The sequence below is a fragment of the Chelonoidis abingdonii genome, chromosome 7 (assembly GCF_003597395.2).
Source record: "Chelonoidis abingdonii isolate Lonesome George chromosome 7, CheloAbing_2.0, whole genome shotgun sequence".
In the NCBI taxonomy this organism is placed as follows: domain Eukaryota; kingdom Metazoa; phylum Chordata; order Testudines; family Testudinidae; genus Chelonoidis; species Chelonoidis abingdonii.
Window position 1 is genome coordinate 54,781,827 of NC_133775.1, and position 17,002 is coordinate 54,798,828.

General features: G+C 40.8%; 1 protein-coding gene across 3 annotated transcripts in view; it reads right to left on the reverse strand.

The window, feature by feature from the left end:
* Positions 1-17,002, reverse strand: part of LOC116826626 (uncharacterized protein C1orf21) — a 240,529-nt gene that overhangs the window by 17,121 nt on the left and 206,406 nt on the right. For all 3 annotated transcript variants that reach the window (XM_075067878.1, XM_075067876.1, XM_075067877.1), the window contains exons 4-5: positions 11,746-11,822; positions 1,108-1,168 (exon numbers count right to left, since the gene is read on the reverse strand). In XM_075067878.1, coding sequence (XP_074923979.1) covers positions 1,108-1,168; positions 11,746-11,822 — 138 coding nt within the window. The remainder of the gene's footprint in view (positions 1-1,107; positions 1,169-11,745; positions 11,823-17,002) is intronic.

Below are 17,002 nucleotides of genomic sequence, written 5' to 3' on the forward strand. Positions count from 1 at the left end.
TTACCTCTAGCCTGCTTCTTGCTTGCATATATATACCTGCCCCTGGAAATTTCCACTACATGCATCTGACGAAGTGGGTATTCACCCACGAAAGCTCATGCTCCAAAACATCTGTTTGCCTATAAGGTGCCACAGGACTCTTTGCTGAATTCATGAGAGAGTATCAGCTAGTGATTATAGTAGGAGAAAGGGAAAGAGGATTTCTGCGTCCTGGCTCCTGAACTTGTCACTGACTTGCTAGGTGTCCTGCATAAGTCATTTAGCTTCTAATGCCTCAGTTTCCCACTGGTAATAATACATTACAGCAATGCGGTGAGGTTTTGTTAATAAAGGTGTGTAAAGTACTCTGAGATTCACAAATGAAAGTTGCTATAAAAATATTCTTTGAGATTTGCAAAACAGGCTAGGAGGATTAATGTGCCTAAATCTCCTACACTGTTCTGAAAAATCTCTAGTGTTATCATCTCTATTCAGTGAAAGTCTGTTGCAGAGATGCTTATAACTGCAGTCTGTATTCGTGGCTTTTTGCAAGGCTGGTTAATTTGAAAAGGCTTGTCAATAAATAAAATGAGACCATTAGCATTATTTCAAGAAAGATCTTTAAATGACAGTTGATAATTCTGATAGTAGGATTAAATTTCAACACCCCCTCCACCCCAAAAGATGAAACAAAACTTCAATACTAGAGAGTATAAAAATCATAGGAGGTATAAAAACCTGCTTTGCTATTCTGTTTATTAATTGATCCACACTCTCCCTTAATGCTTGGGCTAACTTTAATTTGCCATTCATGATGGGTTTGAATACTTTTCCAAAATTAGTTTCCTTCCCAAACTGTTCTCACTCTGTAAACTCTTGCCCTACCCTTCTCTCATCTCTCCTGCACACAAAAGCATCATTGAGACAACCAACTCCCATAATGGTTTATGCCAACAAGTGGCTGCTTCAAGTCGAAACTGATGTATCGTCTAGAACTGGTAAAGCATGGAATATTAAATATACTGTGGCTGAATTCCTCCTTTCATATGGCTAGGATACCTGTATGTCAGTCATCTACTGTACTCTCTGTAGTTATCAAACAAAAACATTTATTTATTTGATTCTTACCTTTTCGATTTTCTCATCTAGCATTCTGAAGAATTCCTGTTGGCTTTCAGAAATGTGCATGCTGAAAGACATGAGAGAAGAGTGTCTATGTAGGCACAGATTTATCTGTTTTCAGATTAATACAGTATTCCAAAATTATTTAGAGAGCCAATCTCAGACTTTGGATTACCACTTGGAAAGAGATGAACTTTGTGCTTATGCCAACAGTGACAACAACATCAAATGTCATATGTAACATTGGAAAGCTCCCCACTCTGAAGCTGTACAGGATTCTGTCAGAAGCGGTCTAAGGGCCCAGTAGTGCAAGGTACTGAGTCAGTGAGAGTTGTAGACAGGCTGAACTCCCATTAACTGATAGAAAGTTTTGCCCATATTAAGACTGGCGGATTTGGCTGAATGTATGCATGTTACTCCCATTAATGCTATTAGGAATTGTGTGCATTATCAAGAGGAGACTAAACTCTTTCAGCATCTTTTCTTTTTGTCAGACAGACTGCAGGAACTTAATATTCAGCCACATACTCCAGAAGCGGAGGCTGAGCTAGCCAAGTACTGACAGACCCCTCTGTGTTGAAACTGAAGATTTCTAAGATTGTAGAGTGCACCATCACACCAATCAGAGGCCTACAATGTGAAACTAAAGCCCATTTTATAACCTTACCCTGAAAGGTCCTTTTATAGAGCACAGTCTTACCACACTCAAGCTCCATGTTAAATAGTTGGGAATCTGTTGCACAACTCTCTTTTTTTATCCCCAGAGAGGAGTTTCACTGCTCTCAGACACTCAGATCATTTACTTCCATTAACTCCGCGGCACCAGGAGACTCATGTTTTAGTGAAACTGTGTTTTGTATTAGTGTGCAGCACTGGAAAATACTATTATTAGTTATCTGTAAAGTGCTGACAGCATGCTTGTATGGAACAAGACACAAAAGACACGAGACAGGTCTTGCCCCAAGGGGAGCTTACAATCTGAAAATACAGAAAGGTCAGACACAAAAAAAGGACAGGGACATTCAGAGGATGCTGCTTAGAGGGGTTTTTTAAAAAAAACAATAATGAAGTATTGGGTGATGAGAGCATTTTTAGTGACGTGGGTAAGCCTATTTGCGAAGCTCACAGGAAAGTGAGTTTTCAGGTGGAATTTGAATGAAAAGAGGGTCTGGTGGGGTGTCTGGCACATTAGGATAGGGCAGGAATGCCAGGCACTGAACAAAGCATAAAGGAAGAGTGAGAAATGGAAGAGAGGTGCAGATCTTAACAATGCTGTCAGATAGTTAAAGAGAAACTGCAGTTTGATAATGCCATTATTTAACTAATATGAAAAGTTGATCCAGCTTGTTAAATTCAACTCTCAGATTGTCCCGAGGTTTGACTTTTTCAATATGATCCTTTGAGCTGTAACAAGTTAATAACCCACTCAAATGCCCAATGACATGGTCTAACAAAACCATGCACGTATGCTGTATCTGCTATCACAATGAGCATACACAGCGCTCTGCTCATGTTGTGACCTTGAATGAAAAATAGGTTTCAAAGGCCATGGCTACACTGGTGCTTTACAGTGCTGCAACTTTCTCACTCAGGGGTGTGAAAAAAACACCCCCCCAGGACTGCAAGCTAAACCCCATGAGGACGTGGAGTACGTGCAGCACTGGCGCTGGGACTACACTCACACTTCAAAGTGCAGCACTTTGAAGTTTCAAGTGTAGCCATACCCAAAGGAAAGTTCTTAGAGGGGAGCTGGAAGTTAAATTACAATCTAGGTCAATTTATTAAGCAAGAAAGAATTTTAAAGAGTGGATTAAAAAAAGTGAATAAGATTGAAGTTTTAGAACCAAAGAAAACAGTTTGTTCATGTCATTACTTCAAATCTGCTTTCTAACACTATTAGGATTATTACATTCCCAACCAGTTTTCAGTAAGGGCATATATCACAAACTAATTTCTCCATTTGAGATACAGCACACACACTGTGTTGGTGTGGACAGAAACATAACTCTGATACACCATTTATAAGATAATGTAGCAATTTAGCTCCAGCAGATAACCCAAATGACATGCAAAGTATGACAGAGACAACCAGAATGAGCAAACACCCACGACAGCCTAGTTATCATATTACATTTTCTTAGGAGGAAAGAGCATTTGGAATTCATGTCTGCCTCCACAGCCCTCAAAGTGCCAGCTTCCAACACAATAATAAGAGACTTTCAGGGCCTACCGAAGATGTAATTTTCAGGAAGACTATTTAATTACAGGAAAAAAATTATCTACTGCTACGTGGGTAAAAAGATCATTCAAAATAGTTTATTAGAATACTTCTGTCATTAAAAGTCTGTATAAACTGTCACTGTAATAAACCGTTATCTTCAGAAGTGCATAACTTGGCAGTAAAATTGCCATCATGTTGGAGATGCAATACAGAAAATGCTGACTTAATAGATACTCTCTGGAATTGTGTAAATTACAATAATACTGGGAATATATAAAACAAAGAGTGAATGAACTATTGGAAGAGAATGAAAACTACTCAAGGATCTAAGACGGTACTCTGGGGTATTCCTCTTCAAGAAAATGCTTTTGACAAACAGAAATGTCTGAATAATCTTTTTTCTTGTGATATTTTATGTATTACAGCAAGAGAAATCTGAAAGTATCTTGATGTGTATGCATTTTATAAGTTTCATAGTGTGCCACCAGTTAAGAATGAGTTGATACAGGAAGAAATAATGTTTTACAAAAATCTGGATTCCATGGTTAGATACAATAGTACAAAATAGATTATTTCATTCATTATACTTCCTAAAGTCCCCATCCTGAGATTTATGCACGCGAGTAGTTCCAATTACTTAATGGGATTAATCACGTATGTAGAAGATAATTATCTGAGTAAGTCTTTGCAAGATCTGGGCTTTGATTTGTAAAATCCAAATTCTGATAGATGTAGTAGGAATCTCCATGATTGTACTTGTACACTTAATTCAACAAATAATTTTAAAAAATCCTCAATTTATGCTTCAATTTATAATATTTGGTCCAAGTTCGGCTTTTTTTTTTTTAAACAAACATTTTACAAAAAATATTTAACTACTTTTGAATATTCAAGTGTAACAGCCCTCTCCATCCAATACACCAACACCAATTGTAATCCAAAATTGGGCATTTTAAGGCTTTATTTCTGCTTCTAAATCTCTAAATTAAAAAAAACAAAAACAAAAAACTGATATTTAACAAGTGATTAGCTGGTAAGTTGGTACCCAGACCTGCAAAGATGTTTGTGTAAATGTAAACATGAATTCAGTGGAAATACTTCTGTAAGTAAAGCCAGTCAGTGGGTAAGTGTTAGCAGGATCAGGTCATGTTGGATAAATAGTGCAGGTTTTACAGAACAGACTTATATTATAAGAGATAACAGTATATTTATTTTTGTAGAAAGACAACAGAACTTGTCTATCATTTTATCTAGGTGTATTTCTTTTGTTAAATCTGGTTTCTGTAGGAACTTTTTAAACTCCTGCTTGAAAACAAAAAAGGATCAACCAAATTACACAGAAAACAAATCATTAATCTCTTCCTGCCTCAGATGCAGCTGAACAGATGGCTGACTAAAGTAATTTTTTCCCCTTACCCCAATCTGATAGTCATCCAGCTAGCAGTGGCAGCCACAGAGGAAGAGCTACATTATGTATCTGTACCGAAGTGTTCTTTACATCCATGAACATGCTTTGAGTGAAGTAAAATACTGCAGTACTTACTGCCTTGTTGAAGGGTACAAATTGTCCCTCTCACCCAAATGAATTTTTATCTGATTTCTAGACTTAAAAAAAAAAAAAGCTGCACTGTATTTCAATGACTCTCTTGAAAGTTATATGATGTGACAATTTGCACAATGTACTTTGAATGCAGCAAATTTAAGTTTATACTGTGCCTTTAGGGCTCTTATCTCTAGTAAAGAACAGTGTCTCCTTTATTGCTTAGCATGCAACAACACTGCTTTAATCACTTCACTATTAAGTATCAAATCTATGCTAGAAATATCTTATTTTCAATTCAGTTGGTGATTAAAATGTAATGGTGATTGAGATATGAAACAAGTAATACTGACACTAGTACTGTCACAAGAGGTAAATATGGTGTCATAAGGGTGGAGGGAGAAAACTTGTTCATCAGAGGGTACGTCTACACTGCACTGCACAATTATTCGAAATTAGCTTAAAGCCGATATTACAAACACTAGATCTAATAAAATCAGTTTAGCGTGTCCACAGTGGGATCAGCCGAAATCATTGTTTGCGTCCATGGTCCAAAGCTACCATCGATTTCAGAGCGATTGCACTGTCGGTAGTGTTCCTCAGCTATCCCTAGTTCCCACTTTCCGTGTTGAGAGCACAGTGCCTTGATGGGGCAGAAGAACATTTCCCGGGTTGGTGCTGGTACGCCTCACCTACTCCCTTTGTGAAGCAGCAGACAACCCTTGGCGCCTTTTCGCGGAGTGCATGTGAAGCAAACGCCATAGCACAGCAATCTTTCCTTTTTTTTTCACGTGTGGGGGGGGGGGTAAACTGAGAGCTGTTCCCTGAAACCACGCCAGACACTGTGTTTGAAACCTACAGACATTGGGAGCTCCAGCCAAGAATGCAAATAATTTCAGAGACTGCCTATGGACTGTGGGATAGCTGAGTCCTCAGTACCCCCTCCTCCCTTCATGAGCGTCCATTTTGGAAGCTCTCTGGCTTCCCGTTACGCTTTCACCCAGCGCTGTGTATGCCGGAGTTTTTTATTGAAACGCTTTGGCATTTCGTGTTCTGGTAATGGAGCTGATACAAAGATTGTCTCCCATACAGCGATAGACCTAGTATCTCCCGTAACGGTCTACAATGCTTGAGCTCTTTCGATTTCAGACCTGCATCGGCCAGCCGGTCCGCCTTTGATTCAGACTCCACGCTGGGTCAAGCAGGAAATGTAATTCAAAAGTTCGCGGGGCTTTTTCCTGTTTACCTGCCCGACTGCATCCGAGTTCAGATTGCTGTCCAGAGCGGTCAGTGCTGCACTTCTGGGATGCCGCCCGGAAGGCCAATAACGTCGATTTCCTCTCACACGACCCTAATCCGAGTTATCGCCTAATCGAATTTAGCGCTACTCCTCTCTTTGGTGAGGAGTTCCGAGAATCGATTTAAGGAGCCGTTTAACTCAATATTAATGACGACGTGTGGTGAACGGATACAGCGTTAAATCGGCTATAATCGGCCATTAAATCCGATTAAAAGTCGCCAGTGTAGGACCTGGCCTTAGCCTCTAAGGACAGAACAAAAGAGAATGGCTTAACCTGTCCGCAAGGGGTAGTTTAGAGTTGGACATGAGGAAAAAGCTCCTACTGTCAGGGTAGTTAAAAACCTGGAATAGGATTGCCTAGGGAGGTTGTGGAATCTCCGTCTCTGGAGATATTTAAGAGTAAGGTTAGATAAATGTCTATGACTCTCCACCACGGGGACTGTCTAGACAGGATTTGGTCGCTGCCTGAGGGCATGGGGACTGGACTTTGACCCTTGAGTCCCTTCTAGTCCCAGAATCTAGGAATCTATGAATATGGCATGGTGTGCTGTGTTAATACTGACCTGATTTAAAAAAGGAAATAGCAAGAGAACTTTAATCTAAGGGTTGCATAAACTGGACTGCCACATAAGCACATGCCAATCAGCAAATAACAAACACATCATCATCTTAAATGGCAAGTAGTTTAGTCTAATTCCCGAATTTGTTATCTGTTTATCTACCAAAGTTGCCTAAACAATTGGACAGAATCCTTTGTAAAACAAAGCACCCTTGTTGGGATGGCGGTGACAGTGTATTTATTTATGTGTATAAACAAATGTATCATATGAGAACTACATGTTGTTGAGGTACCCTGGGAAGTGTGGCAGGGTAAAATCTCTATTCAACAAGAAGAAAAAAGTTTTGCATCTTTGAAATCAAGTCAAGAACAAGTAGTTGCAAGGAATGGCTGAAGTTCAGCCCTTGACCCATCTACTACCTATGGAATTGTACAGCAAGTCTCAAGGGTACTTCCATCATGAATACAACCCATGCACGAGACATAAACATCATTGAGTGCAATGCCCAGCTTGATGAGCAGTTCTCAATAGGCATCTAATCTGTAACAAAGACCCGTCTACACTGCGCCCTTAATACTCGAATTTAACAGCGTTAATTCGAATTAAGATGGGTCACCGTCCACACTACACCCCCTGTAATTCGAATTAAAAGGCATTTAAATCGATTTTAGTACTGTCTTCAAACCAACAGGAGTAACCCTAAAATCGATGTTACTAATTCGGAATTAGTTGTAGTGTGGATGGAAAATCGAATTACTGCCTCCAGGAGTATCCCAGAGAGCACCACGACCCCTCTGCGACAGAGAGTCAAAACTCCGATGCACTGCAGGTAAACAGGAAAAGCGCCGCGGGTTTTGAATCAGTCTTCCTGTTTGGCCAAGCGTGGGCTCTGAGCAGCACAGTGACACGTCACCCAGCTCAGCGACAGAATTAAATGCGCCAGAGTCTCACCGCTGAGAGAGATAGAAAAGAGAGCATCCAAGGGACATGGACCACTACGCAAGACGCTAGTGTGCTATGTATGTGAGCTGTGTGAGGATTAGTGCATATGATCAATTCCGTTCGTCAAACGAAAATGAGAAAGACATTTCGAAAGAATTTCAAGTCTATGATTTGAAAAAGGACACAGGAGGGACTCGTTGCAATGTAGGATTGAAGTCAAAGAACTGAGGGCAAGGCATATGAGAACCAGGAAGAGGCAACACGGAAGGTCTGGAGCAGGTGCGAAAAATGAGCAGGTCTAGCGACTGGATTCAATTTTTCGGGCTTGGCAACAAGCTACCCCACCCGTGGATTTCAGAGGTCAGTGGTTGCCAGGTATCAACACGTCTGAGGATTCTGCAGAGGGGGCAGATGACGAAGATGAGCAGGAGGAAGAGATTGCAGATAGCACACAGCTCTCAATTACCAACAGCAGCCAGGAAGCTGTTTTTGAGCCTGAATTACCCTCCCAGCCCCAACCAAGCCACTATCCCAGACAGTGAAGCCATGGAAGGGACCTCTGGTGAGTGAATGTTTCTATCAATCATGGTTACAAACAAGCGTTTTTTTAATTATAAATTTGGAAGCATGCGTTGTCATTCCTTCTTAGCCAGTACAGTTACAGAAAAGTTCATTAACATGTCTGGGATGGGAGTGAAAATCCTCCCAAGAAATCTCCATGAATTGATACTGGAGGAATCAAAGAGCCTTTTCAGTAGATTTTCGGGGCAAGGAAGCCTTATCCCGGTCCCCCATTGAACGAAACTTTCCCCCTCCAGGCATGCATGACGTAATTTGGGGAATCATTGCTTCACAGAGCATAGGAAGGCTTGTGCTGGGCTTCTCTGTCTGTTTGGCGAGCAGGGACTCTTCCCAGCTAACAGCCACGCGCTGTGAGGGGTGGAGGGAGGATGCTTTAGGAGGGAGGAGTGAGGAGCTGGAGAACCCTGGAGAAGTCAAACATAAAGACTTACCATGGCTGCATGGAAGCTGAATTATGATTACAGGACCGGGAACTGCGTCTGCAGTGTGCTCTGACCCCAGGGACAGAGGCTCTCAGTATTAAAAGATGCAAAATATCGACCTTGTAGTGAAATCACATGTGCTATGTAAGGTGCATGAGTTTGGTTCACTGTGAGTAACAAATCATTGTTCTGTAAAATGCTTATCTTTTTACATACTTCTCTGTACTCTCTTACCTCCCCCATACAGCTGCGCACTGTTCTGTACTCCCTGCCCATCTGGAAGGCTAGCCAAAAGCGCAGAGGAGAAAGAGAACTCGAGATGAAATGTTTTCAGAAATCATGGAAGTAAGCCACCAGTTAACAGAGCTCATCATAATGATTGGAAGGAAGTGGTAGCAAAAATACAAAAGATGCCAGTGACCGGACAGAGGACAGGAGAGACGCTCGAGATGAGAGAGTGGGCAGGAAGAACAGAAGGTGCGGGAGGAAGACCGGCAGGTAGAAGAGAGGTGGCGCAAGGAAGACTGGTGGGAAGATCAGAGGTGTAAGGCAGGAAGATCTGCGTTGGCTATGATGGAACGCTGTAGCTGCTGCGTGAACACACTGAGATCCTCAGACGCATGGTGTGGATGGTCAGGAACAGCGGCGGGTTACAGAGTGCCACTGCAGCCCATGTTTAACCACCCTCGAAGCTTCCCAGTTCCATATCTCCCTCACCCAGACGTGTTAGAATGCGTGGGGAAGGCTTTCTTCACCAGAACACTTCCACCCCCATGGACAGCCCAACCAAAAGGCTGACATTAAGCTGAAATGTGCTTCATGGGCTTTTCCTTTTTACCTCCGATCCTCCTCCCAAAAGCACACCATGCAGGGATACCTAGATAATTCAGTGCCTCTTTATATAATTACTTTCTAATCAAGAATACACCCAAACGGGGGAGGGGGTTTTCTTACAGGGAATGATTTTTTAAAAAAGAACTCATGATTTTTAAGCACAATAACCAAATGACTTTTAATACTGAATAAATGATTTTTCAAATATACTGACTTTATTTCCTTCAGCTAGATGTAATCAAAGGGCGGGGGGGAGTTGCTTTTAAAAGTCCTTCAGCAAAGCTGTAAGTAAAAGGGAGGGTGGTTGCTTACAGGGAGTCAAGAGAGGCGGGAGTGTTCATCAAGGGGAAACATAGCACTGCAAGTCACAACCATACCCTGGCCCCGCGCTGAAACTAACTTTTCAAGCTTCTCTGATGCGCACCGCCTCCTGGTGTGTGCTCTTCTAATCGCCCTGGTGTCTGGCTGCTCGTAGTGAGCGGCCAGTCAGGTGATTTGCCTCAGCCTCCCACCCCGCCGCCAGAAAGGTCTCCCCTTACTCTCACAGATTGTGGAGCACACAGCAAGCAGCAAATAGCAATGGGACATTCTTTTGGCTGAAGGTCTGAGCGAGTAAGTAATGATCGAAAGCGCCCCTTTAACGCCCCCAAATGCACACTCTACCACCATCCTGCACTTGCTCAGCCTGTAGGTTGAACAGCTCCTGACCACTGTCCAAGGCTGCCTGTGTATGCTTCATGAGCCATGGCATCAAGTGGTCGGCTGGTCACCCAGGATAACGACAGGCATCTCAACATCGCCAACTGTTTTTGTGGTCTGGGAAGTAATTTTCCTTGCTGCAGCCGTTTAAAGAGAGTAGTGTTTCTGAAGACGCGAGCGTCATGAACCCTTCCTGGCCATCCCACATGGAATGCTGGTGAAACGTCCCTTGTGATCCACCAGTGCTTGCAGCACCATGGAAAGTACCCCTTGCGGTTCATGTACTGGTCCCTGGTGCTCTGGGGCCAGATAGGGATATGGGTTCCATCTATGGCCCCTCCACAGTTAGGGAATCCCATTGCAGCAAAGCCATCCCAATGACTTGCACGTTTCCCAGAAGTCACAAACTTTCGTAGCAGCCAGCGTTAACGATTGCTTGCTGGCTACTTGCATCACAGCAGCCCCCACGGTAGATTTTTCCCACTCCAAATTGACTTTCCCGACTGACCGGTAGCTGTCTGGAGTTGCAAGCTTCCAGAGGGCTATTGCCACTCGCTTCTGCACTGTGAGGGCTGCTCTCATGTTAGTATTAAGGTGTTTCAGGTGCAGGGGAAAGCAAGTCACAAAGTTCAAAGAAAGTGCTCTTACGCATGCGAAAGTTTTGCAGCCACTGGGAATCGTCCCACACCTGCAAAAACTATGCGGTCCCACCAGTCTGTGCTTGTTCCCGTGCCCAAAATCGGCGTTCAATGGGTAGAAGCTGCCCCATTACCAGCAGTAGCTCCAAAATGCTGGTCCCACGGTTAGGAGAAAATCAGTCTCCATGTCGTCATCATCATCATCGCTCTTGTCGGTGCGGTGCCATAGCTGCCGCCTCCTCCTCCTCCTCCTCCTCCTCCCCCTCTCCTCCTGAAATTTGCAGTTCATGGCTCAGCATAGACAGCACGAGAGTGCGCGTTGGTGTTTACAACTTGCACGATTGCGTTACTGGTTTCAGCAGGGTCCATGGTCTCAGCAGGGTCCATGCTTGCTGGTGCTATGGCGTTTGCTCTCTTCACCCAGGAAAAAAAGCGCGAAATGGTTGGCTGCTGCTTTCACAAATGGAGGGGTGAGGCTGTACCCAGCACCACTCGGGACAATGTTTTTGGTCCCAGCAGGCACTGGGCTCTCAACCAGGAAGTGGGAACTATGGGATAGCTGTGGAACAGCTACCCACAGTGCACCGCTCCTGAAATCGACGCTAGACGTGGGCCATGGACGCACAAAATCAATTTTAGAATCCTAGCCTGGATGCACTAAATCGATTTTATAAAATCGGTTTTATAAAATCGATTTAAAGTAATTCGATTTAATCAGGTAGTGTAGACAAGGCCAAAAATGTGAGGATGGCTGCATTCTTCTCTGTTTTATTTAAGCTACGTGTGACCCTTCGTTGTTAGGGAGCTCCCAATGCAGCCTTTACTTGGGCAAAGTTTGGGTATTTTACAGTATTGTTTTAATTCAATAAGCATTCATTTCTATTAAAATTATGGAGTGTAACTTACTTTGCTCTGGGTTGATGTACTAATCCTGGGACCTCTTTGTTAGATTTAAGTCTTATATTTGAACTGGCACTTTTTTCCTGAAACACACAAAAACACATATATAATCAGCATTTATTAAACATACTTTCTGTATATTTGTCCTCAGAATGTTACTCTTTAGTACAGAGAAACCAGCCTCTGCAAATGGATTTGTAAAAATTCAGGTATTTATAAACATAAAGCATTAACCATGAGGAAACCAAATAAAATCTTTAAGGAAATCTAGAACAGTTCTGTAATAGTATAGCTAGCAGCCTACAGATACTCTTGTTAAAAATGACAAATGTGGACCTCATGGCTCAGAGGATTTGTAATAGGATACAAAACCTTGGGTGTCCAGGTCACTGGTTCAAATCCAACACAGTCTGATAGTGATCAAAGTTGTTATTATCAGATGACTGTCTAGTGACCTGTGCAAATCTGAGTCTAGTAATCATAGACAGGTTACATGACAAGTGCCACTAATTGACACCTTTAATGAGGTTGTGAGGCAAAATACTGAATGTTCACAGAGACTTAACTAACCTCTTACCTTTAGAGTTGGCTCTCTCAAAACAGGGCTGGAGTTAAAGACTTCCCTCTCCCAGGCTGTCAATTCAGCACTTTGTTGAAAGTGCTAAGATCACACTCACACACTTATCAGTGATTATCTCACCATTACTCAATGGTACAATGCTGAAGCATCAGGATAAAGGAGTGCATCCCACACCTTCTGAATTCATTTGCTTTCATAGCATTTTTTAATCTTGCTTCAACAGTTATTTGTCGATGACTTTTTTAGCACATGTGCATGTAAGATAAGCCAATAAAACTGTCAAGTGAAAGAGAAGAGGAGTAGATTTCAGTGCTAATCAGAGGGAAAGAGAGATGCTAAGCTGGTAACATATCAGAAACAGAGGTACAAGATCAACTTCCAGTCTCATATACATGGCATGTCTTACTATTGTATCCCAAAATATCTGCTGCTGTGCTAGCTAGCATGTGATAATGGATACTGGAGACATACAGAGATGTGTATCACATATCTGCATTTAGAATACATCGAAAAGTATGCAAGTTCAGTGGCTACAGGTGCATGCCTATAATGAAAATAGAAGTTGAATTCTGTGATCCCCACTTTCTCAACACTCATATGCCACACTTCATTTCATACCACTTCTTGTACTCCTCCCAAAGATACACACCATGTCCCTGCCAATTCCTATCATCAGTGCAAAGTAAAAGAAAAGAGATCTGTGATTTACACCATACTTTGGTTTCAAGCAGAGCTAAACTACATCAGTGTAAATCACAACTTTCCTTGTCCAGTGCAAACCCCAAAAGAAGTTTAGCTACATGGGTGGCTGGAAACAGGACAATCCCCACTATTGACAAGGCCTTGGTGGTTTCTGAGGAGAAACTTTTATTAATCAAGAGCAATTAAAAGACCAAAGAAAAAATAATTTGCCTTTATATAGAGACTTCTGTTCATAGATCTCAAAGCAGCATACAAAAATTAATTAATGTAGCCCCCACTGCCCAGGTCATAGTTTTATACCCATACTACAGATGACAAAACAGGTGCAGAAAGATTACCAAGGTTACTTTGGAAAAATTCATGGCAGAGCTGGGAACAGATTCCCATCTTGACTCTCAGTCCTGTGTTTTTGTGACAATTTCTATTACCTTACGAAATGAGCATCAATAATTAATACATTTCAATTATTTTATCTAATCAGAGTGTGTTTCTTCTCCCCTCCATTCTCCATCTGTTGTTCAGCTGGAGTAATGGGCAGAATAAAAGGAATAAAAAAAAAATCCAAGACAAATAAAAACCGTGCCCAAATCATTCTTGTAAGGTTCTGTCTTAAGCTGGCTCATCACTATGTTTATAGCTATTATTTACCAGCAATATTTTGGAACATACGACAAATATTTGCTCTGATAAAAACAGAGTTCTAGAAATAGTTCTCTAAAGCATAAACAAAATAAACCAAATATTTCCCAAAATTTGGACGACAAATTAATTCAATAATAATTAATTGTCTGAATTCTTATATCAAATAATACCAACAAAAACTTACAAATGATTTGGAACTATCAAGCTATGTATTTGGTGAGCCTATGTAACTATGCAGTGCTATTTATGTTACTCTTCTCCACACCCATAAACACATACTTATTGTGTGCAGAGTTAATTCAGGCACCCATCCTGATAATACTTAATATGCAATGCATATATATAACAAATATGTATTTGCTTTAATTTAATCTGACATCAACAGGACTACTCACAAGCATAAATTAAAGCAATTGAGTGAGGCCATGTCTACGTACAAACTTGTTATTATTTAAGTGTTGCTTTTTTCAGTTTAACTTAAACCTGTTCACACTCAACAAATTAAATTGAAATAAGCTACTTTTAAACTGAAATAAGAATGGGTTTCCATTGGTTCGGCTATACTGGTTTAAAAACTGATTTAAGTTAAACTGGTACAATTTTCCTATGTGGACAGGCCTAATCAAAATAAACTAAATAAAAATGAGTCTGGATTAAACCAAAATAGGGGTTTCCACACAGCCTCTTGCAATTGTTTAACTGAATCAGCTTAAAAATCAAACCTTAAATTAAACCAGTGCAACTCTGCATACAGGTAAGTCCTACAGCTTTGAAGAATTGGAACTCCAAATTTTAGGGTAGGCACTGTGTTTTTTTACATGTTTGTACAGGGCCTAGCACAATGGGTCCATCCTCATCGGAGCCTTTGGGCATTACCACAAAATGAAAAACAGCAACAGTAGAAGAAAGAAATGTAATAACAGAACTCAACAGCTTGTAAGCATGTCAAGCCTGTCATTCCTGTGAAATCTCCCAGAGAAACTAGCAAAAGGCCAACTACAAGCTCAGCTAACTAAAGCCAACATTCTACAACCAGCACAATCTGGATTAGGCCAGAACACAGAACTGAATCTAATTCAGTGGCACTGAAGGATGATCTCCTCCTGCTAATAGGTAGAGAACCATTCTAATCCTCCTGAACCACTCTGCAATGTTCAACACTATTGATCATGAGATACTGCAACCTTACCTGTGAGAGGTGGTTTGAGTTCTTCCTAGAGAGACTCACCCAAAGAGTAGTGACGGGAAATTGCACATCATTCCATTAGAGCCCTCACTTGTGGTGTTCTGCAAGGGTCAGTTCTCTCTCCAGCCCTATTCATATCTACTTGGAAGCATTAGGTGAAATGGTCAGAGGACATGGACTCAAGTACCAGCAATATGCAGAAGATACACAGCTCTGCCTATCCTTCACCTCACATGACCACACCACTACCACCAATATGGCCCTATGGTGGAATGAACTTTTCCAGGAACTAGGGACTATCACAAACCTCACCACTTTCTGCTCTTTGCGAGGTGCATTTCTTTGACCCTGGCTTCTGTAATATAAACACTAACAGGTATATTTATCAGATAATAAGAATCTAAGATGTTCCATTCCACATGCTCCTCCCTTGGGAGAAACGATGAGTACAAACACCACGACGGATGTGTAGTCATAACACACTATTTATTGGAAGGCACTCAAACACCATAGTGATGAGCATGGCATAAAAATATATAGAGAACACAACAGAACATGTATAGCTGTCCCACGCCATAAAATGATTAACAAAATATATAGATGTACGCTTCACTCTTTTTCATTTTTGTTTGGATTAAAAAAGCAACCTGTTTTAGTGATGCCTTACTCTCTAGTGATTGTCTACAAAAGATTCTTTCATAAACGTGTTTTGGGAAACCAGTACAAACAGAAAAGTTATTTTTCTTTAAATGGTATGTAGGATGTGTATATGTGTGGGTGAACAATTTAAAGCCATGTTGTTGTGCTCTATGTCCTGCTGATGCAGCTACATAATTCATGAGTTTAAAATATTCTTCCACTAACAAGGACTGAATATGATATATTTGAATGCAATAGAAATGAACACACTTTTTACAAATTTAAACTAAACTTTAAAAGGGACCTTGGTTCCCTTCACCCCCTCACGAGATCACACACTCTGTAAGGATGTGGCAAATTCACAATATTGTAGCTATTTCCACACTGCCCCTTACAACATATATATTTTTTAAAAGCAGAGTGTGATGGCTGAATATTTGTATTGGATATTCGATAACAAAAAGGAGGTCAGGTCTTATAACAACCATGGACATTTTGTGTTGTACTTCAAAGATATATCTCCCCATTATGTTGCACCTTATCACAATCAAGGTAAAGCAGTCATCAAATTAAAATGATTTCATTTGATAGATTTCTTAATTATTGATAGCTCCACCAAATAGGACATGCTATACCAGAATTTCTGAGTATTAACAGATGGCAATGATTGTACTGCCAGATGCTATTAGCATTGCGGCAACCACTAGTGCCACATTAATTAAATGTCTGTTAGTGTTTCCATTCAAACCAATTTCCAAGAGGTTTATTAACTTAATTTTAAATATTCTCTCTGCACAACCTTGGCATAGAAAGACTCAGGTTAGAAGCAGATTCTTACTGCCCCCCATACCAAGGTTTGTAAAAGCTCCTTTGGTTCATAATGTTTTTAAGGAAATGTATACGAAAAATAAATAGAAAGTTGAGCTTCAAACTCAGAAATATTAATTAAGGACCCATCCTGCTAACACCGCTGAGTAGCATATTGCTTACTAATGTAAGTTGTCCCATTGACTAACATGGGACTGTTCCTGAGAGTAAAGATGCTCAACATGCACGTCTGCAGATCCTGATCTTGCAAAAACTTAAGCACATGCATGACATCAATCCTGTAACTAGATACAAATTCCATCTTTAACAGAACTTAAAATTGTGATAAAGTGGATTAATTTTTAAAAGGACATGGTTTCCAAAGCAGAGAATGTACTAAAATATTTAGTTACCAGATTGCAGATAATAGCTCCGAGGTAAGTTACATATTATTCTATGTATATGATTTTTTTAAATGGACATGGTACACAAGAAGTATAGTTAGCTTGTTAAAAAACTAGTTAAAATCAGTTTCAGATACTAACAAATGCAAATTTTTGTGAACCTAGAGTCACCTTTTCCTATTCTTTAAGATTTTTTTTCCCCCTGTTGGAGAACAACTGTATAAATAAAATCTGTTTTGCTAATTCTTCAAAGTGTCATCAAAATACACTAAGCGAACAGACTGAGAAAAAGAGGATTTTTTC